Source organism: Salmo salar, chromosome 02, assembly GCF_965601325.2.
Source record: "Salmo salar chromosome 02, fSalSal1, whole genome shotgun sequence".
NCBI classification, from domain to species: Eukaryota; Metazoa; Chordata; class Actinopteri; order Salmoniformes; family Salmonidae; genus Salmo; species Salmo salar.
In genome coordinates this window covers 83,480,001-83,504,168 of record NC_138292.1, presented here as the reverse complement: position 1 = coordinate 83,504,168, position 24,168 = coordinate 83,480,001, and the positions used below count along the sequence as shown (strand labels likewise).

General features: G+C 45.0%; 1 protein-coding gene across 1 annotated transcript in view; it reads left to right on the top strand.

The window, feature by feature from the left end:
• LOC106594732 (protein sidekick-1) overlaps positions 1-24,168 on the top strand; it is a 414,915-nt gene that overhangs the window by 258,278 nt on the left and 132,469 nt on the right. Inside the window, exons 6-8 of the mRNA XM_082969524.1 lie at positions 9,296-9,404; positions 11,337-11,527; positions 17,918-18,001. Of these exons, the coding sequence (XP_082825650.1) occupies positions 9,296-9,404; positions 11,337-11,527; positions 17,918-18,001 (384 nt within the window). The remainder of the gene's footprint in view (positions 1-9,295; positions 9,405-11,336; positions 11,528-17,917; positions 18,002-24,168) is intronic.

Here is a 24,168-nt window from a genome sequence, read left to right as displayed (position 1 = left end):
AGTATTGTTGGTATAGTCACTGTAGTCTATATAGTCAGTATAGTCACTGTAGTCTATATAGTCAGTATAGTTTGTATAGTCACTGTAGTCTATATAGTCAGTATAGTTTGTATAGTCACTGTAGTCTATATAGTCAGTATAGTCACTGTAGTCTATATAGTCAGTATTGTTGGTATAGTCACTGTAGTCTATATAGTCAGTATAGTCACTGTAGTCTATATAGTCAGTATAGTTTGTATAGTCACTGTAGTCTATATAGTCAGTATAGTCACTGTAGTCTATATAGTCAGTATAGTCACTGTAGTCTATATAGTCAGTATAGTTTGTATAGTCACTGTAGTCTATATAGTCAGTATAGTTGGTATAGTCACTGTAGTCTATATAGTCAGTATAGTTGGTATAGTCAGTATAGTTTGTATAGTCACTGTAGTCTATATAGTCAGTATTGTTGGTATAGTCACTGTAGTCTATATAGTCAGTATAGTCACTGTGGTCTATATAGTCAGTATAGTTTGTATAGTCACTGTAGTCTATATAGTCAGTATAGTTTGTATAGTCACTGTAGTCTATATAGTCAGTATAGTCACTGTAGTCTATATAGTCAGTATTGTTGGTATAGTCACTGTAGTCTATATAGTCAGTATAGTCACTGTAGTCTATATAGTCAGTATAGTTTGTATAGTCACTGTAGTCTATATAGTCAGTATAGTCACTGTAGTCTATATAGTCAGTATAGTTTGTATAGTCACTGTAGTCTATATAGTCAGTATAGTCACTGTAGTCTATATAGTCAGTATAGTTTGTATAGTCACTGTAGTCTATATAGTCAGTATAGTTTGTATAGTCACTGTAGTCTATATAGTCAGTATAGTTTGTATAGTCACTGTAGTCTCTATAGTCTCTATTGGCAGTATAGTCACTGTAGTCTCTATAGTCTCTATTGGCAGTATAGTCACTGTAGTCTCTATAGTCTCTATTGGCAGTATAGTCAGTATAGTAACTATAGTGTTCTCTGATTTATTCTCAACAGCAGCAGTATGATGACTGTCTTTGAAGAAAATCCTTTAACTTTTCAGGCAAAATAGAAACTCATTGAACCTGCAAAAACAACAATGAATAGGACAAGGATGGAGGGAGGGAGGTGTATTTTAGTGAGTGAGGAGAATGAGAGCGAGATTGAGAGGAGGTGTAGTATTTAATCAGTTGATGGTTTGTGTTCTCTCTGACAGGTGATGTATGAGCTACAAACAACCTCAGACTCTGGAATTGCTGATAGCACTAACTATCTTTCTCTCTCTGTCTCTGTCTCTCTCTTTCTCTGTCTCTCTCTGTCTCTCTCTCTCTGTATCTCTCTCTGTATCTCTCTCTGTCTCTCTCTCTGTCTCTCTCTGGCTCTCTCCGGCTCTCTCTCTCTCTCTGTCTCTCTCTCTCTCTGAGTCTCTCTCTGTCTCTCTCTCTCTCTGTCTCTCTCTGTCTCTCTCTCTGTCTCTCTCTGGCTCTCTCCGGCTCTCTCTCTCTCTCTGTCTCTCTCTCTCTCTGAGTCTCTCTCTGTCTCTCTCTCTCTCTGTCTCTCTCTGTCTCTCTCTCTGTCTCTCTCTCTGTCTCTCTCTGTCTCTCTCTGTCTGTCTCTCTGTCTCTCTCTGTCTCTCTCTCTGTCTCTCTCGCTCGCCCTCCCTTTCTCTCTGTCTCTGTCTCTCGCTCGCTCTCTCTCTCTCTGTCTTTCTCTCTCGCCACCTCCCCCTCTCATTTAAGTTTGCATACTTTAGTTATTTTTTGGTGTGAGGAATATACTTTATACAATGACGATGTTTTTTTTTTTACTTTCAAAGCTTTGTAAAACACAGTTGCCACCATTCAGGTCTGTGTGTTTTATGCCAATGTGTTGAAGTCTTCCAATATACAGTATATATGTAGACAAGCTGAAGTAAAATTCCCTCTCCTTCTCCCCCCTTCCCCTCCCCCTTTCTCTCCCCCTTCATCCTCCAATCCCCCTCCCTCTCTGCTTCTGTCAGTGAGGAACCGTGTATCTCAGGTTAGGACAACCAGCTCTTTCTCTCTTTTATCTCACTATCCATCAATGCCTCGTTCCGTTGCTCTCTCCCCCTCCTCTCTCTTTCTCTCTCTCTCCCAACTGAAGGCCATAGACTTGTATCATAAAGCTATGTTAAGTGTCCCGCTCCCTCCTTTCTCTCTCACTCAGCAAAAGTTTCTCTCCCCCTTTTCTAATGGTTCAACCTCACACATTCAGTGTTCTCCTCTCTAACTCAGTCTTCTCCTCTCTAACTCAGTCTTCTCCTCTCTAACTCATTCTTCTCCTCTCTAACTCAGTCTTCTCCTCTCTAACTCAGTCTTCTCCTCTCTAACTCAGTGTTCTCCTCTCTAACTCAGTCTTCTCCTCTCTAACTCAGTCTTCTCCTCTCTAACTCAGTCTTCTCCTCTCTAACTCAGTCTTCTCCTCTCTAACTCAGTCTTCTCCTCTCTAACTCAATGTTCTCCTCTCAGTGTTCTCTCTAACTCTGTGTTCTCCTCTCTAACTGTGTTCTCCTCTCAGTGTTCTCCTCTAACTCTGTGCTCTCCTCTCTAACTCTGTGTTCTCCTCTCTAACTCTGTGTTCTCCTCTCTAACTCAGTGTTCTTCTCTCAGTGTTCTCCTCTCTAACTCAGTGTTCTCCTCTCTAACTCAGTGTTCAAACACATTTACATAAGTTTTCAGACTCTTTACTCAGTACTTTGTTGAAGCACCTTTGACAGCAATTACAGCCATGAGTCTTCTTGGGTATGTCGCTACAAGCTTGGCACACCTGTATTTGGGGAGTTTCTCCCATTCTTCTCTGTGCAGATCCTCTCAAGCTCTGTCAGGTTGGATGGGGAGCGTTGCTGCAGAGCTATTTTCAGGTCTCTCCAGAGATGTTCGATCGGGTTCAAGTCCGGGCTCTGGCTGGGCCACTCAAGGACATTCAGAGATTTGTCCCAAAGCCACTTCTGCTTGTCTTGGCTGTGTGCTTAGGGTCATTGTCCTGTTGGAAGGTGAACCTTCGACCCAGTCTGAGGTCCTGAGCGCTCTGGAGCAGGTTTTCATCAAGGATCTCTCTGTACTTCGCTCCATTTATTTTTGCCTCAACCCTGACTTGTTTCCCAGTTCCTGCTGCTGAAAAACATCCCCACAGCATGTTGCGTCCACCACCTTGCTTCACCGTAGGGATGGTGCAAGGTTTCCTCCAGACCTGACACTTGTCATTCAGGCCAAAGAGTTCAATCTTGGTTTCATCAGACCAGAGAATCTTGTTTCTCATGGTCTAAGAGTCCTTTAGGTGCCTTTTGGCAAACTCCAAGCGGGCTGTCATGTGCCCTTTCCTGAGGTGGCTTCCGTCTGTCCACTCTACCATAAATGCCTGATTGGTGGAGTAGTGCAGAGATGGTTGTCCTTCTAAAAGTTTCTCCCATCTCCACAGAGGAACTCTGGAGCTCTGTCAGAGTGACCATCGGGTTGCTCAGTTTGGCCAGGCGGCCAGCTCTAGGAAGATTCTTGGTGGTTCCAAACTTCTTCCATTTAAGAATGATGGAGCCCACTGTGTTTTTGGGGACCTTTAATTCTACAGAAATGTTTTGGTACTCTTCCCCAGATCTGTGCCTCGACACAATCCTGTCTCGGAGCTCTACGGACAATTCCTTCGACCCCATTGCTTTGTTTTTGCTTTGAAATGCACTGTCAACTGTGGGACCATATATAGACAGGTATGTGCCTTTCCAAATCATGTCCAATCAATTAAATTTGCCACAGGTGGACTCCAATCAAGTTGCAGAAACATCTCAAGGATTATCAATGGAAACAGGATGCGCCTGAGCTCAATTTCGATTCTCATAGCAAAGGGTCTGAATACTTATGTAAATAATGTATTTCTGTGTTTTTATTTTTAATACATTTTCAAAAATGTATAAAGACCTGTTTTCACTTTATCATTATGGGGTATTGTGTGTAGATTGATGAGACAAATAAATGGTTCAATACATTTTAGAATAAGGCTGTAACGTAACAAAATGTGGAAAAAGTCAAAGGGTCTGAATACTTTCCAAAGCACATAAATATGGGTTGTATTTACAATGGTGTTTGTTCTTCACTGGTTGCCCTTTTCTTGTGGCAACAGGTCACAAATCTTGCTGCTGTGATAGCACACTGTGGTATTTCCCAATAGATATGGGAGGTTATAAAAATTGGATTTGTTTTCGAATTCTTTGTTGGTCTTTGTAATCTAAGGGGAAATATGTGTCTCTAATATGGTCATACATTTGGCAGGAGGTTAGGAAGTGCAGCTCAGTTTCCACCTCATTGTGTGGGCAGTGTGCACATAGCCTGTATTCTCTTGAGAGCCAGGTCTGCCTACGGCGGCCTTTCTCAGTAGCAAAGCTTTGCTCACTGAGTCTGTACATAGTCAAAGCTCTTTCCTTAAATGTGGGTCAGCCACAGTGGTCAGGTATTCTCTGTTTCTCTCTCTCCTGTGTGTTATGTGAGTGTCAAACTGATGATATGTATGTGACAACTCTATTAATACACATTCTGCTAACATCACACACCCTGTGCCATGTCTCCCTGCTCTCTAGGACCCTACAGGGATTTGTCTGAATGGATTAACACACACACATATATATGTTGAGCTGGAGGGATTACACACCCTGATGTCCTGTCCAGGGTCCATTTAATAGGAGAAACAACAAGTTGTAATCTGAGAAAATCCATTCGGAGAGAGATTACCGTCTAATCTGAGATAGGACTACCTGCCAGCTCTGTCAACCCTCCCTCTATCTTCCCCTCCCCCTCCCCTCTCTCCCCCCCTCTCTCACTCTCTCAAACCGTACCAATACTGTTTATTTAATCTTCCCCTAGTTGTAATTTAGGATGACTCTGTTTTAGGGTCAGCCCATGATGTCCAGTAGTGGGTTTGAACCTCTCCTGTCTGATACTAGACTGTGTTAGCCTGTTGATTTATAGCCTTATAGACATTAGCTCAGGGAACCAATGAAAGAACCTGTGTTTCCTGTCTGATACTAGACTGTGTTAGCCTGTTGATTTATAGCCTTATAGACATTAGCTCAGGGAACCAATGAAAGAACCTGTGTTTCCTGTCTGATACTAGACTGTGTTAGCCTGTTGATTTATAGCCTTATAGACATTAGCTCAGGGAACCAATGAAAGAACCTGTGTTTCCTGTCTGATACTAGACTGTGTTAGCCTGTTGATTTATAGCCTTATAGACATTAGCTCAGGGAACCAATGAAAGAACCTGTGTTTCCTGTCTGATACTAGACTGTGTTAGCCTGTTGATTTATAGCCTTATAGACATTAGCTCAGGGAACCAATGAAAGAACCTGTGTTTCCTGTCTGATACTAGACTGTGTTAGCCTGTTGATTTATAGCCTTATAGACATTAGCTCAGGGAACCAATGAAAGCCTTCCGTACTCAGGCCTCATTCATTTATGCATCAACCCTCCCTCCATCCCTCCCCTCTCCTTTTCCTGGTATTTAATCCAATAGAATGATTTGATTTTGAGGAGTTTCATTGTATAATCTCCACAGGGAGTCCTTATGCTGCCACAGCAATACACACACAAGCTCACACACACGGCAGGATACACACACGCTGAAAAGCAACCAACCTCTCCAAAGTTGATTGTTTAAATTGGAGTGGATGTGTGTATTGTGTACATGTGGAGCGTGTGTGTGTTTAAAGTACAGCCCTCTTTACTTCTGTAGCCTGCTCACCTCTACCTCTACCAGTTACCAGACATGGTCAACTAGCTGGTTGTTACTAGTCCCCAGGTCCTCTACCAGTTACCAGATATGGTCTACTAGCTGGTTGTTACTAGTCCCCAGGTCCTCTACCAGTTACCAGATATGGTCTACTAGCTGGTTGTTACTAGTCCCCAGGTCCTCTATCAGTTACCAGATATGGTCTACTAGCTGGTTGTTACTAGTCCCCAGGTCCTCTATCAGTTACCAGACATGGTCTACTAGCTGGCTGTTACTAGTCCCCAGGTCCTCTACCAGTTACCAGACATGGTCTACCAGCTGGTTGTTACTAGTCCCCAGGTCCTCTACCAGTAACCAGACATGGTCTACCAGCTGGTTGTTACTAGTCCCCAGGTCCTCTACCAGTTACCAGACATGGTCAACTAGCTGGCTGTTACTAGTCCCCAGGTCCTCTACCAGTTACCAGACATGGTCAACTAGCTGGTTGTTACTAGTCCCCAGGTCCTCTACCAGTTACCAGACATGGTCTACCAGCTGGTTGTTACTAGTCCCCAGGTCCTCTACCAGTTACCAGACATGGTCAACTAGCTGGCTGTTACTAGTCCCCAGGTCCTCTACCAGTTACCAGACATGGTCAACTAGCTGGCTGTTACTAGTCCCCAGGTCCTCTACCAGTTACCAGACATGGTCAACTAGCTGGTTGTTACTGGTACCCAGGTCCTCTACCAGTTACCAGACATGGTCTACCAGCTGGTTGTTACTAGTCCCCAGGTCCTCTACCAGTTACCAGACATGGTCAACTAGCTGGCTGTTACTAGTCCCCAGGTCCTCTACCAGTTACCAGACATGGTCAACTAGCTGGTTGTTACTAGTCCCCAGGTCCTCTACCAGTTACCAGACATGGTCTACTAGCTGGTTGTTACTAGTCCCCAGGTCCTCTACCAGTTACCAGACATGGTCTACTAGCTGGTTGTTACTAGTCCCCAGGTCCTCTACCAGTTACCAGACATGGTCTACTAGCTGGTTGTTACTAGTCCCCAGGTCCTCTACCAGTTACCAGACATGGTCTACTAGCTGGTTGTTACTAGTCCCCAGGTCCTCTACCAGTTACCAGACATGGTCTACCAGCTGGTTGTTACTAGTCCCAAGGTCCTCTACCAGTTACCAGACATGGCCTACCAGCTGGTTGTTACTAGTACCCAGGTCCTCTACCAGTTACCAGACATGGTCTACCAGCTGGTTGTTACTAGTCCCCAGGTCCAACACCAGTTACCAGACATGGTCTACCAGCTGGTTGTTACTAGTCCCCAGGTCCTCTACCAGTTACCAGACATGGTCTACTAGCTGGTTGTTACTAGTCCCCAGGTCCTCTACCAGTTACCAGACATGGTCTACCAGCTGGTTGTTACGAGTCCCCAGGTCCTCTACCAGTTACCAGACATGGTCTACCAGCTGGTTGTTACTAGTCCCCAGGTCCTCTACCAGTTACCAGACATGGTCTACCAGCTGGTTGTTACTGGTACCCAGGTCCTCTACCAGTTACCAGATATGGTCTACTAGCTGGTTGTTACTAGTCCCCAGGTCCTCTACCAGTTACCAGACATGGTCAACTAGCTGGCTGTTACTAGTCCCCAGGTCCTCTACCAGTTACCAGACATGGTCTACTAGCTGGTTGTTACGAGTCCCCAGGTCCTCTACCAGTTACCAGACATGGTCTACCAGCTGGTTGTTACTGGTACCCAGGTCCTCTACCAGTTACCAGACATGGTCTACCAGCTGGTTGTTACTAGTCCCCAGGTCCTCTACCAGTTACCAGACATGGTCTACCAGCTGGTTGTTACTAGTCCCCAGGTCCTCTACCAGTTACCAGATATGGTCTACCAGCTGGTTGTTACTAGTCCCCAGGTCCTCTACCAGTTACCAGACATGGTCTACTAGCTGGTTGTTACTAGTCCCCAGGTCCTCTACCAGTTACCAGACATGGTCTACCAGCTGGTTGTTACTAGTCCCCAGGTCCTCTACCAGTTACCAGATATGGTCTACCAGCTGGTTGTTACTAGTCCCCAGGTCCTCTACCAGTTACCAGACATGGTCTACCAGCTGGTTGTTACTAGTCCCCAGGTCCTCTACCAGTTACCAGATATGGTCTACCAGCTGGTTGTTACTAGTCCCCAGGTCCTCTACCAGTTACCAGACATGGTCTACTAGCTGGTTGTTACTAGTCCCCAGGTCCAACACCAGTTACCAGACACACGGACACACACATGCGCACTTCCCATGCTCTTTCTCTCACACCGTAGACACATACACTACCGGTCAAAGGTTTTAGATCTCCTTCTCATTCAAAGGTTTTTCTTTTCTTTTTACTATTTTCTACATTGTAGAATAATAATGAAGACATCAAAACTATGAAATATCACATATGGAATCATGTAGTAACCTTGTGTTAAACAGCCAACCTTGGTCTTGATGACAGCTTTTCACACTCTTGGCATTCTCTCAACCAGCTTCATGATGTGGTCACCTGGAATGCATTTAAATTAACAGGTGTGTCTTATTAAAAGTTAATTTGTGGAATTTCTTTCATTCTTAATGCATTTGAGCCAATCAGTTGTGTTGTGACATGGTAGGGTGAGTATACAGAAGATAGCCCTATTTGGTAAAAGACCAAGTCCATATTATGGCAAGAACATCTCAAATAAGCAAAGAGAAACAACAGTCCATCAAGACATGAATGTCAGTCAATACGGAACATTTTAAGATCTACAATGTAGATAATAGAAAAAAATAAAGAAAAACCCTTGAATTAGTAGGTGTTGTAAAACTTTTGACCAGTGGTGTACACTCCCAGTCTTTCTGTCATGTAGTCTAGTTCAAATGATTCAGCTGTTGCAGAGACTAGAGAGAGAGAGAGACGCTGAGTGAACTAAGTTCACAGACATAGAAGAGAAAGAAGAACGCTAGGAAGAACAGAAACATACATACCTTATGGATGAACAAAATGATGAGAGAGACAGAGAGGTAGAGTTGTTAGGCAATCTACATCTGTCTGTGATGAATCAATCACTACCGTCCTCTACTGTCTTAGTCAACTATCAATCACACACACACACACACACACACACACACACACACACACACACACACACACTCGCTCTCTCGCTCTTCATTCAGATATTTGTTTTTAGATATGTGTTGAGTTGAAATTTCTCTTTCTTTCTCTCCCCCTCTCTTTCTCTCTCTCTCCCCCCTCCTTCTCTCTTCTTTCCCTCCTTCGTTCTCTCTCTCTCACTCTCCCTCCTTTCTCTCTCACCCTCTCTCACCCTCTCTCTCTTTCTCTCACTCCCTCTCCCACCTCTTTCTCTCTCTCTCTCCCCCCTCTTTCTCCCTCCCTCCCTCCCTCCCTCCCTCCCTCCCTCCCTCCCTCCCTCCCTCCCTCCCTCTACCCCCTCTTTCTCTCCCTCCCTCCCTCCCTTTCTCGCTCCCTCCCCCCTTTCTCTCTCCCTCCCCCCTTTCTCTCCCTCTCCTCCCTTTTTCTCTCTCTCTCAGACCCTGATGCTCTGGTTGTCCCCGTGGCTCCGGTCATTGTGATTGGTCCGAAGAATATGTCTGTCGTGGCAGGGAGGGAAACTACACTGGAGTGTATTGCCAACGCCAGGTAACACACACACACACACCACACACACACACACACACACACACACACACACACACACACACACACACACACGCACACAACAGACCTGGCCTCACCCTGTCAGTGAGGCTTTAAACCTCAAATGACAGGAAGAAGTTGGACTCAACTCTCCCTCTCCTTTAACCTCCCTCTCTCTTTAGCACTCCTAATCTCTCTCTCTCCTTCCCCTCCCCTCATATCCTCCTTTCCTCCCTCCCCTCTCTCTCCCTCCCCTCCTCTCCTATCCTCCTTCCCCCCCTCTCTCCTCCCCTCCTCCTATCCTCCTTCCCCTCCTCTCTCTGTCTCCCTCCCCTCCTCCCCTCCTATCCTCCATCCCCTCCCCCCCTCTCTCTCTCTCCCCTCCAAGACCAGTTTAGAAAGTGTTGATTAGAGCAGTCAGTCTGTCTTTCACCCTGCCTCAGCACCTCTGTCTAACACACACACACTCACTCTCTCTCTCACACACACACACACACACACACACACACACACACACACACACACACACACCACACACACACACACACACACACACACACACACGCACCCCTCCACAGTAATAAAGTGTTTTAGATGGTGTAGACATCAGAAATGTTGTCTTGATGTTGTTTTGTCTCATGGTGCCAATACCCCCTTCTAGTAGACAGTTCAGTAGTTCAGTAGTTCAGTAGTTCAGTAGTACAGTAGTACAGTAGTTCAGTAGTACAGTAGTTCAGCAGTACAGCAGTACAGTAGTTCAGCAGTACAGTAGTTCAGCAGTACAGTAGTTCAGTAGTACAGTAGTTCAGCAGTACAGTAGTTCAGTAGTTCAGCAGTACGGTAGTTCAGCAGTACAGTAGTACAGTAGTTCATCAGTACAGTAGTACAGTAGAGCAGTACAGTAGTTCAGCAGTACAGTAGTACAGTACAGTAGTACAGTACAGCAGTACAGTAGTTCAGCAGTACAGTAGTTCAGTAGTACAGTACAGCAGTACAGTAGTTCAGCAGTACAGTAGTTCAGCAGTACAGTACAGTACAGTAGTACAGTAGTACAGTAATTCAGCAGTACAGTAGTTCAGTAGTACAGTACAGTAGTTCAGCAGTACAGTAGTTCAGCAGTACAGTAGTTCAGTAGTACAGTAGTTCAGCAGTACAGTACAGTACAGTAGTTCAGCAGTACAGTACAGTAGTTCAGCAGTACAGTAGTTCTACAGTACAGTACAGTAGTTCAGCAGTACAGTAGTTCAGTAGTACAATACAGTAGTACAGTACAGCAGTACAGTAGTACAGTAGTTCATCAGTACAGTACAGCAGTACAGTAGTTCAGCAGTACAGTAGTACAGTACAGCAGTACAGTAGTTCAGCAGTACAGTAGTTCAGCAGTACAGTAGTTCAGTAGTACAGTAGTTCAGCAGTACAGTAGTTCAGCAGTACAGTACAGTAGTTCAGCAGTACAGTAGTACAGTACAGCAGTACAGTAATTCAGCAGTACAGTAATTCAGCAGTACAGTAGTTCAGCAGTTCAGTAGTTCAGCAGTACAGTACAGTACAGTACAGTAGTTCAGCAGTACAGTAGTTCAGCAGTACAGTACAGTAGTTCAGCAGTACAGTACAGTAGTTCAGCAGTACAGTAGTTCAGCAGTACAGTACAGTAGTTCAGCAGTACAGTAGTTCAGTAGTACAATACAGTAGTGCAGTACAGTAGTTCAGTAGTACAGTACAGCAGTTCAGTAGTTCAGTAGTACAGTAGTTGTGTAACCGCATTAACCTCTATGAAGACTGGAAGCTGTTCCACTGTCATTCATTGATTTACTGATTGACTGATTGATTAATAAATAGATTGATAATGTGATTGATTGATTGTTTAATTGGTTGATTGATTTGCTAGATGAGTAATTAATAGATTGATTGGTTAATTTGTTGTTTTCTCCCCAGGCCGGTGGAGAGGCTGGTGTTGTCGTGGAAACGTAATGGGCGTCGACTGGCCAGTGGAGTGGGCGTGTTTGGGCGTCGCCTGACCCTCTCTAGCCCATCCCTCTCAGACGGGGGCGTGTACGTGTGTGAGGCGTCGCTTCTTAACTCCACCACCAGACCCACCGAGGCCCGGGCCCATCTCACTGTCCTGGGTACGACACAACTAACTTTACTGGGTACAACACACCTAACTTTACTGGGTACAACACACCTCACTGTACTGGGTACAACACACCTCACTGTACTGGGTACAACACACCTCACTTTACTGGGTACAACACACCTAACTGTACTGGGTACAACACACCTCACTTTACTGGGTACAACACACCTCACTGTACTGGGTACAACACACCTCACTGTACTGGGTACGACACACCTAACTGTACTGGGTACGACACACCTAACTGTACTGGGTACAACACACCTCACTGTACTGGGTACAACACACCTCACTGTACTGGGTACAACACACCTCACTGTACTGGGTACAACACACCTCACTTTACTGGGTACAACACACCTCACTGTACTGGGTACGACACACCTCACTGTACTGGGTACGACACACCTAACTGTACTGGGTACAACACACCTCACTGTACTGGGTACAACACACCTCACTTTACTGGGTACAACACACCTCACTGTACCGGGTACGACACACCTCACTGTACCGGTTACACCACACCTCACTGTACTGGGTACGACACACCTCACTGTACTGGGTACACCACACCTCACTGTACTGGGTACGACACACCTCACTGTACTGGGTACAAAACACACCTCACTGTACTGGGTACGACACACCTAACTGTACTGGGTACACCACACCTCACTGTACTGGGTACGACACACCTCACTGTACTGGGTACACCACACCTCACTGTACTGGGTACGACACACCTAACTGTACTGGGTACACCACACCTCACTGTACTGGGTACACCACACCTCACTGTACTGGGTACAAAACACACCTCATTGTAGTTGGTACAAAACACACCTCACTGTACTGGGTACACCACACCTCACTGTACTGTGTACAGGGGCGAAAATCTGATATCAACTTTGGAGGGGACAATTACATGAAATTTTCTCAAGAGCAATTCCTGGGGGGGACACCAAAAGTAGTGCTGTAACACATAGCCTACATTGTAATATGGTAAATGTATATTGAGGAACCAAAGAAATAAGGTGTTTGCCGTACTCCTAACTACCGGTACCCAAAACTACACAACTAATCACAACAGCAATACCATTGCCTTTAACAAATCTTTGTTCAGTCACCAGTTTAAGTTGAGAGTGGGGGTATCCATGGCATTTTCCAATTATGTTCCTATTTTAGAAGTCAAAGAAATTGAGAACCTTTCATAATGTTGCCAAACAAAGACTCAACAAACTTACCTGAGACTCCCTGTCTCTGCCAGTCTGTCCCTGCATATCTGTCCCCAACTCTGCTGTCTGTGTGCCATCTGTTGCCTGCTCTGCCTAATGACATCATTGTGAAACATTTCCATTAGAATTTCATTTCTTTCTTATGAACATTTTATCAACTAGTCTTTGAGATATTAGGCTACTAGGTTTTTACTATGCGTTTTGGTGTACTGAAAAATACTCTGATGTCCGTCTTTTATTTTTCTGCCATTTTTCTACCTGGCTGGCTGGCTACACGCACACACAGTGTGTAGGTTATTTACAGTAGGAGATGGGCTTCTATCATCTTATCTTTTATCATTCTATTTGGGCTTCGATCTAAAAGGTAGCTAGCAAATGTGAAACGGATTAAAATGACAAGAGTTGATAGCTGTATGAGTTCACCATTTACACAACATATGCTGCAACCTTTTGTAATTTTAATAGTTTGTTTCATATTGGCTGGCTTCCAACAATAGCTGAATTTGCAAAGCTAGCGAGCACCAATTCCGTTTCAGTGGTGTTTGCTATAATCTTTGCTACCCGGGTTAAATAAAGGTGAAATAAAATAAATAAATAAAAGTTCCCTTGCGACAATTTAGCTTTTGCAACGAGACCATTAAATATATTTAAGACAATGGTAGAAGAGAGTGTAGTTCTGTTCAATTTGGACTTCAGTTTATCGCTAACCTTATCACAGGGACTTTGAAGCACTAACTTACATCATCTGCATGCTGATCTTGGAATAAATTGACGATAGCAAAGATTCCATCTTTGACGAGGCCACATAAATGGAATAGGTACTAGCTAGCTTAATAGTTAATATTTGCGCGCTAGCTCTGTATATTCAGCTAGTGTGTGTGCGCGATTGACTGGATTAACCTCATGTCAGTTACGTTCATTGAGTGCCTTTCAGACAGTAGATACGACCCCTCTGTTACCTTGCCAGGGAACTGGCAGTGGATCAAACCATTGTGAGGCAAAGGGTGGGGGGGTCGCAATCTTTTGAAACTTAAAAACGCGCTATTAAGTGTCTATAATCAGCACAATTGCTTTCATTGCGTATTATTAATATTATTTAAATTACATAGTTATGTTTCAGTGATATATTGGGGGGGACAAATCATATTTTTGGGGGACAAATCATATCCCCCCGGGATTTCCGCCCCTGACTGGGTACAAAACACACCTCATTGTAGTTGGTACAAAACACACCTCACTGTACTGGGTACAACACACCTCACTGTACTTGGAACAAAACACACCTCACTGTACTGGGTACAATACACCTCACTGTGCTTGGAACAAAACACACCTCACTGTACTGCGGTCGGAGGTCGAGCAGTTGCGATACCAGGTTGAGATGCTACCAGTCAGGATGCTCTCGATGGACCCACACTTCCTTTTATAATATTACATACACTTAAACACACACACATTCCTTTCTGTTATTACACATTCATCATGGTTCCATTCTGTTATTACACATTCACCATGGTTCCTTTCTGTTATAACACATTCACCATGGTTCCTTTCTGTTATAACACATTCACCATGGTTCCTTTCTGTTATAACACATTCACCATGGTTCCTTTCTGTTATAACACATTCACCATGGTTCCTTTCTGTTATAACACATTCACCATGGTTCCTTTCTGTTATAACACATTCACCATGGTTCCTTTCTGTTATAACACATTCACCATGGTTCCTTTCTGTTATTACACATTCACCATGGTTCCTTTCTGTTATAACACATTCACCATGGTTCCTTTCTGTTATAACACATTCACCATGGTTCCTTTCTGTTATAACACATTCACCATGGGTCCTTTCTGTTATAACACATTCACCATGGTTCCTTTCTGTTATAACACATTCACCATGGTTCCTTTCTGTTATAACACATTCACCATGGTTCCTTTCTGTTATTACACATTCACCATGGTTCCTTTCTGTTATAACACATTCACCATGGTTCCTTTCTGTTATAACACATTCACCATGGGTCCTTTCTGTTATAACACATTCACCATGGTTCCTTTCTGTTATAACACATTCACCATGGTTCCTTTCTGTTATAACACATTCACCATGGTTCCTTTCTGTTATTACACATTCACCATGGTTCCTTTCTGTTATAACACATTCACCATGGTTCCTTTCTGTTATAACACATTCACCATGGTTCCTTTCTGTTATAACACATTCACCATGGTTCCTTTCTGTTATAACACATTCACCATGGTTCCTTTCTGTTATTACACATTCACCATGGTTCCTTTCTGTTATTACACATTCACCATGGTTCCTTTCTGTTATAACACATTCACCATGGTTCCTTTCTGTTATAACACATTCACCATGGTTCCTTTCTGTTATTACACATTCACCATGGTTCCTTTCTGTTATAACACATTCACCATGGTTCCTTTCTGTTATTACACATTCACCATGGTTCCTTTCTGTTATAACACATTCACCATGGTTCCTTTCTGTCACATTCACCATGGTTCCTTTCTGTTATAACACATTCACCATGGTTCCTTTCTGTTATTACACATTCACCATGGTTCCTTTCTGTTATAACACATTCACCATGGTTCCTTTCTGTTATTACACATTCACCATGGTTCCTTTCTGTTATAACACATTCACCATGGTTCCTTTCTGTTATAACACATTCACCATGGTTCCTTTCTGTATTACACATTCACCATGGTTCCTTTCTGTTATTACACATTCACCATGGTTCCTTTCTGTCACATTCACCATGGTTCCTTTCTGTCACATTCACCACGGTTCCTTTCTGTTATTACACATTCACCATGGTTCCTTTCTGTTATAACACATTCACCATGGTTCCTTTCTGTTATAACACATTCACCATGGTTCCTTTCTGTTATAACACATTCACCATGGTTCCTTTCTGTTATAACACATTCACCATGGTTCCTTTCTGTCACATTCACCATGGTTCCTTTCTGTTATAACACATTCACCATGGTTCCTTTCTGTCACATTCACCACGGTTCCTTTCTGTTATAACACATTCACCATGGTTCCTTTCTGTTATTACACATTCACCATGGTTCCTTTCTGTTATAACACATTCACCATGGTTCCTTTCTGTTATAACACATTCACCATGGTTCCTTTCTGTTATAACACATTCACCATGGTTCCTTTCTGTCACATTCACCATGGTTCCTTTCTGTTATAACACATTCACCATGGTTCCTTTCTGTCACATTCACCATGGTTCCTTTCTGTTATAACACATTCACCATGGTTCCTTTCTGTCACATTCACCATGGTTCCTTTCTGTTATTACACATTCACCATGGTTCCTTTCTGTTATTACACATTCACCATGGTTCCTTTCTGTTATAACACATTCACCATGGTTCCTTTCTGTTATTACACATTCACCATGGTTCCTTTCTGTTATTACACATTCACCATGGTTCCTTTCTGTTATTACACATTCACCATGGTTCCTTTCTGTTATAACACATTCACCATGGTTCCTTTCTGTTATAACACATTCACCATGGTTCCTTTCTGTTATTACACATTCACCATGGTTCCTTTCTGTTATTACACATTCACCATGGTTCCTTTCTGTTATTACACATTCACCATGGTTCCTTTCTGTTATAACACATTCACCATGGTTCCTTTCTGTTATAACACATTCACCATGGTTCCTTTCTGTTATAACACATTCACCATGGTTCCTTTCTGTTATAACACATTCACCATGGTTCCTTTCTGTTATAACACATTCACCATGGTTCCTTTCTGTTATAACACATTCACCATGGTTCCTTTCTGTTATAACACATTCACCATGGTTCCTTTCTCAGAACAGAACAAATGTTTTCAGTCTCAGATGAAATGATTTTGTTTCCAGAGTCAACAATCAATAAGCACACACACACTTACACTCTCCACATATAACGCACCTCAAACAGACACAGCCCACGCCTCCTCTGTACGTGTGTATATGTGTGTGTATTTGTGTGTGTGTGTGTGTGTGTGTGTGTGTGTGTGTGTGTGTGTGTTGGTGTGTGTGTCGGTATGGTAAACACACACAAGGTGATTGATGAAGATAAACTTCTTTTTGCTGGGTTACTCAATAGCTTTTGATGCTTCATGATTGCTGAGAGAGAGAGCGAGAGAGAGAGAGAGGTTGGATAGCGTACTCTCAGAAGTACGCTAGTGCATATTTATACTCCATCTCTCTATTCTCTCTATTCTCTCTCTTCTCTCTCTATTCTCTCTATTCTCTCTCTCTCTCCATTCTCTTTCTCTATTCTCTCTCTATCTCTATCTTTTGACCAGAGAACTGGTGTAGGTTAAGATGGTGTGTGTTTTGTGTTTGTGTGTGAGTGTGATGGCACGTAGGGAAAGGGTGTGTGAATGTGTACATCTGCCCTTCCAAACAATGAACAAGTGTTACTAAATCACATAGAGACGAACAAACAAAAAAAGAGAGAGAGAGAGACAAAGACAGCATGTATTAAAACTCTAAGCACAAACCTGTCTCCCCTCCTAACCGACCCACCGTTTGCTGCTGTTCTGTGCACGCTGTGTGTGTTAGTGTGTGACGGAGATGAATGTTTCTGTTTTTATCAGTGTCATGCCAAGTGTCTCTCTCGCTCTCCTCGTTGTCTTGTCCACAAGGTACAGCAGGTTCGACACACACACACGGGAGGAGGAGTGTTTGTGTGTGTCGTCGTTGTCTGTGTGCTGAGTGAAGAGTCATACTTCAGTCCAATCCCCCGCTAGGAGTATTAACAATATGAACAACAACAGAACACTGTTCTGGACCCGCTGGTCTGTTGTGGCTGTTGCTCTCAGCTGGTGGAGATTCTCTCTGTCGACTTCTAGAGGAACACAGAATGGAGAGATAAAGAAGAGAGGGAGAGAGAGAGGGCAGAGGAAGGAGGGAGAGAAATCTCTATCTCTCTCCATCTCCCTCTCTCTCTCTCTCTCTCTCTCTCTCTCTCTCTCTCTCTCTCTCTCTCTCTCTCTCTCTCTCTGACTGGTAATGACATTGAAGTATTGCTCTAACTATCTATTTTCTCTTGCTGTGTGTGTGTGTGTGTGTGTTTCAGAGCCTCCATACTTCACTGCTGAACCCAGACTGAAGACTGTAGCAGCGGTGGACAGGAACGTCGACTTACACTGTCAGGCCAAGGGTAAGGAATCACTGTGTGTGTGTGTGTGTGTGTGTGTGTGTGTGTGTGTGTGTGGCGATATCAATGAGCTATGAGCCCCACCCAACACTCCATCTGTTTCCTGGGGTTCCATACAAAATCCCTTCCCTACTAACATGGAGTCTTCCACTATGCCCATTCACACGAACCAACCATTCGGGACAGGCACTACAAAGCCAGCCCGATTACCGTAGCTCTGGTCCTTATCCCAGCATACCCGGAAGCTACAGAGATGGAGAGAGAGGAACAGAACCAAACAAACAACATGCTCATCCATAACATTGATAAGTACAATAAACGTTGCTTAAATTAAACATGAACACTTGTATGTATATTCTTTATACCATAAACTGTTACTGACGGGAGGTAAGAATAAAGTGTGAAATGTATGTACTAAGATAGGAACGTTAACTGGTGTGTCGACCCACATTGTTAACGGAGCTGATAACGGAGCAGGGAGGCGCGCTGAGTGTGTGTGTGTGTGTTAGTATACCAAGCGCTGCCCGCGGCCAGTGATGGACTTCTCCGTCACATTACCTTCCTCCTCTCCTGAAGCGACCAGGTTCAGGAGCCGGGATAGGTAGTCCGCCGTGACGTTTTCTTTTCCTGCCTTGTGACGGACACAGAACCTGAGGGGCTGGAGCTCCAGATACCACCTGGTCACAGAAGAATTCCAGTCCTTCATGGTCTGGATCCAGGTCAGGGCTCTGTGGACCGTGTGCAGGTCAAATTCCCTCCCAAGAAGGTAGTAACGGAGGCTATCTAGTGCCCACTTTATAGCCAGGCACTCCTTCTCGATTGTTGAATACCTAGTTTCCCTGGGCAACAGCTTCCGACTCAGGTACAGCACGGGGAGCTCTTCTCCTGGCTCCATGTGGGCCAGTACAGCTCCAATTCCCACAGCCGAAGCGTCCACCTGTACGAGAAACCTCTTCTGAAAATCAGGGCTCTGGAAAACAGGGAATGAGCACAGGCGTTTTTTTCAGCATCATGAAAGCTTCCTCACTCTCCTCAGTCCACTTCACAGGGTTGCTGGCCACCTTTGAAGTGAGGTTGGTCAGAGGGACAGCGATGGTTGAGAACTGCGGAATGAATCTCCGGTACTACCCTGCCAGACCTAGGAAGGACTTCACCTGTTTCTTGGTTCTGGGTTGAGGGCTGTTCCTGATGGACTCCACTTTGTCCACCTGAGGCCGAACTTCACCCTTACCCAGCTGGTAACCCAGGTACTTTGTCTCCTGTTTTGCCCACTCACACTTCAGGAGGTTAAGCGTGAGGCCTGCATCATGGATCTTCCCCAGGACTCTGCTAAGATGCTGTATGTGCTCCTCCCAGGAGTGGCTGTAGATCACCACGTCGTCCAAGTAAGCAGCACAGCAATCGTCACAGTCCTGGAGGACCTTGTCCATCAGCCTCTGGAAAGTCGCAGGGGCCCCATGAAGGCCAAACGGCATAACCTTGAACTGGAACAGGCCCATCGGCATCCGGAAGGCAGTGTAGGCCTTGGATTGTTCGTCCAGGGGCACCTGCCAGTACCCTTTGCAGAGATCCAATGTGGTAATGTAATGAGCTCTCCCTATTCTCTCCAGCAAGTCGTCAATGCTGGGCATGGGGTAGGCATCAAACTGTGAGATGGCATTCACCTTATGGAAGTCCATGCAGACGCGCAAAGAGCCATCTTTCTTTGGGACAATGACAATGGGGCTGCTCCATTCACTTGAAGACGGCTCGACAACATCCATCTCTATCCTTGAGGGCTACCACCAGCCTCTCAGGCACACGGTAAGGATGCTGGCAGACAGGGTTCTGGCCAGGCTTCAAACGGATGACATGTTCCAGGACTTTGGTTCTTTCTGGTCTCTGACTGAAGAGGGCCGGATACATGCCAAACAGCTGCTTCAGCTCATCTTGCTTGTCTTCTTCCAGGTGAGCCAGTATGACCTCCGCTCATCCTTTCCATGCCTCTGTGACCCCCTCCGACTCATCCTCTTCTTCTACTCTGCGGACCAGAAAGGACTTCCCCTTGGAGACTTCCTCTCTCTCCTCCCAGGCCTTGAGAAGGTTCACATGGTAGGTTTGCTTCTCCTTTCCCTTGTCCGGGTGCAGCACCTCGTTGGTCACCGGGCCCATCTTCCTCCCGATTAGGTATGGCCCTTGCCACTGCGCAAGGAGCTTGCTGGTAGACGAGGGAAGGAGGAGCAGGACTTTCTGTCCTGGCTCAAACTCTCTGTGGCAAGCGTGCTGGTAATACCCTCTCTTCTGGGTCTTCTCGGCTTGCTGAAGGTTTACCCTAGCTTCCTCTCGGTACCGCTCCAGCCAGTCTCGCATCCGGAGGACGTACTGGACAATCCCCTGTCCTGAGGTAACTACTGGGGGACTTTCCCAGCACTTCTTCAGCGGGTCCAGTGGTCCCTGTACTGGCCACCCATAGAGGAGTTCAAATGGCGAGAAACCTGTCGATGCCTGAGGCACCTCCCTGTAAGCAAAAAGCAGAAAGGATAACCACTTATCCCAGTCTTTACCAGTGTCGGCCACACACTTCCTCAGCATGTTCTTGTGCGTTTGATTGAACCTCTCTATGAGCCAATGCGTTTGGGGATGGTAGGGAGTGGTTCTCAAGCCTTTAATGCCCAGCTGTTGGTGGAGTTGAACCATCAGTCACAAAGTGAAGTTTGTCCCTTGGTCCGTCAGGATTTCATCTGGGATTCCTACACGAGAGAAGAGCTGAACAAGAGCACTGATTATTTTTGGAGTGGTTATGGAACGGAGTGGGAAGGCTTCTGGGAACCGGGTAGAATACTCACAGATCACCAGTATATACTCGTAACCTGCGCTACTCTTCTCCAAGGGTCCAACAATGTCCATTGCAATTCTCTTGAATGGGGTAGCGATAACTGGCAGTGAACATAGAGAAGCCCGGTCAGACCTACAGACAGCACTGGTTTTCTGCCATGTGGGGCATGTTTTGCAGTATATTTGTACATCAGTATACATGGAGGGCCAAAAGAAACGGGAGCCTAAGATAGGTCTTATGTTGCCCTAGATGGCCTGCCCATGGAACTGTATGTGCAAGGTTGAGAACAAGTGGTCTACATGTAGATTGCACCACTAACTTCCTGATGTCTGCTTCTGACCCAAGGTAGAGTATGTGGTTGTCTACTGTGTAAATCCCCCCCACATGAAGATTGGCTGTCCCCAGCTAAGGCCTTGTCAAACAAACCTTTCAAGGTTGCGTCAGACTTCTGCAGTGTAGCAAAATTTTGTGGAACTTCCCATTGCACCTCTAACCCAGACACATCAGCAACAGGTACAGGGGTTCCCACATACTTCTCAAGACGCCGCTGGCGGCGTGACTTTCTGGGCCCTTTGGTTCCCCCCCTCGCACAGACTATCACACAAGTCAGGCAGAGGTTGTAAACCAGCTTTGACCTGGGCACGAGTGACAACTGAGCATGACACGTGAACATCATGCTGGCAAACTGATTGCTCATATAGCTGACTCCCCACACTTCCCAACAGATCAGAGAGTACAGGCACATCACTCCCCAAAATCATCTCAAAAGGTAGCTTCTCCATTACCACAACTTTAAGGAGGTATTTCTGACCCTGAATCTCAACTGTGAGCTCATCTGTTGGCTGCTGCAACTGGTCACCGTGGACACATTGGATCAGTGTCCAGTGACCATAATCAAGGTCATTAACATGTACATTACATTTTCTGATCAGTCTTTTACCATTCACTTTTGCAGATACCAAGACTGACCCTTCCCCACTCTGTCTATTCTGAACACCATCCCCCTCTCTGGGCACATAACACTAACCTGAGAGCTTGGATTTATGTAGTGGACACAATGAAGCTTTGTGCCCCTGCTGGCGGCAATAAAAACAGGTCAAACCCCTCCTATCAGAGCGAACTGCATGATCCCTTACCTCCCTCCTCCCAGACACATACTCCCCAGAGTTACCTTCATCATCTCTGGCGTCTCTGGTGTCCCTTGTGTCTTTGAAACTCCTTGGAGCGGGTGCTGCAGGTTGTGGTGGGCCCCCTTTATGTGCATTAAGGTACTGCAGTGCAAGCTTGGCCCCCATAAGCCCATCCTTGGGCTCGTGCTCTCGGACCCAGGTTAAAATGTCGTGTGGGAGAACTTGTAGAAGTTGCTCGAGGATGACGACCTCACCGATCTCGTCCTGTGTCTTCTCCTCCGGTCGAACCCATCGTCGGTAGAGGCCCTTGAGGCAGTGGTACGTCTCTGTCGGCGACTCACCCGATGACATCGATGCAGCTCTGAAGCGTTGACGGTAGGTCTCCGGGGAGATGTCGAACTTCACCAGCAGCGCTTCCTTCAAGCCCTTGTAGACATTGGACAACCCCTCATCCATTGCTGTGTAAGCCTCTAAGACCTTGCCTGTGAGCAATGGGACAAGCCTGCAGGCCCACTCTACCTCCGGCCACCGCCACATCTTGGCCATTTGCTCAAACCTCAACAGGTAGTTTTCATTGTCCTCTGGTCCCCCAGCTGCTCCTTCAGTCAGCTGGTCTTTTATGGCTGCATCTGCTGGTTCAACCGGTAGCTCCAGCGGTGCTGGTTGTGTTAGGCCCCTTGGTCGAGCCCCTAGTTTCTCATAATTAACCTCTTCTTCCCCAGACAATTCCATGGTATTCCATCCTGTTTCAATTTTAGGTACCTTTTCTGACAGTTGATGCTGCTGCTGAGAACGGGATCCTGTACGCATTCCTTTACATCTCTTTTTGGAATTCACTGATTTGTGGTGCGCCATCCCACCGCTGCCACCATATGTCAGAAGGCTAAACTGAAAAACCTAACCTCTCTCAAATAAAAAGTACTTCTGTGAAAGGGTGTTTATTTACATAGTGAATCCGGAAGCAAAACAAAAGTACTGCTATCCAAAGTATACATTATGGGGACAGCTTAAAGACAAGGCTGCCCCGTCAACAGCTCAATCCATAATGATCCCCCTCCTTGAACTGAAAGAGAGGCTCAGCTGTTGGAGAGGTGTGTGTGTGTGTGTGTGTGTGTGTGTGTGTGTGTGTGTGTGTGTGTGTGTGCGTGCGTGCGTGCGTGCGTGCGTGCGTGCGTGCGTGCGTGCGTGCGTGCGTGCGTGCGTGCGTGCGTGCGTGCGTGCGTGCGTGTGGCGATATCAATGAGCTACGAGCCACACTCAACACACACACCAAATCAGTTAGTGTTTTGTTGGGATGTTGTAGGTTATGTGTTTGGATTTCTGCATCTGTTTCCTGGAGTTCCATCTATACATACTGACACATAACAACATGGAGTTCCATCTATACATACTGACACATAACAACATGGAGTTCCATCTATACATACTGACACATAACAACATGGAGTTCCATCTATACATACTGACACATAACAACATGGAGTTCCATCTATACATACTGACACATAACAACATGGAGTTCCATCTAAACATACTGACACATAACAACATGGAGTTCCATCTATACATACTGACACATAACAACATGGAGTTCCATCTATACATACTGACACATAACAACATGGAGTTCCATCCATCCATACTGACACATAACAACATGGAGTTCCATCTATACATACTGACACATAACAACATGGAGTTCCATCCATCCATACTGACACATAACAACATGGAGTTCCATCTATACATACTGACACATAACAACATGGAGTTCCATCTATACATACTGACACATAACAACATGGAGTTCCATCCATCCATACTGACACATAACAACATGGAGTTCATTATAAGGCTGAATAGGGCTGCATGTATAGTATAAAGCATTATAAGGCTGAATAGGGCTGCATGTACAATATAAAGCATTATAAGGCTGAATAGGGCTGTATGTACAGTATAAAGCATTATAAGGCTGAATAGGGCTGTATGTACAGTATAAAGCATCAAAAGGCTGAGTAGGGCTGTATGTACAGTATAAAGGATTATAAGGCTGAATAGGGCTGTATGTACAGTATAAAGGATTATAAGGCTGAATAGGGCTGTATGTAACGTATAAAGTATTATAAGGCTGAATGTACAGTATAAAGCATTATAAGGCTGAGTAGGGCTGTATGTACAGTATAAAGGATTATAAGGCTGAATAGGGCTGTATGTACAGTATAAAG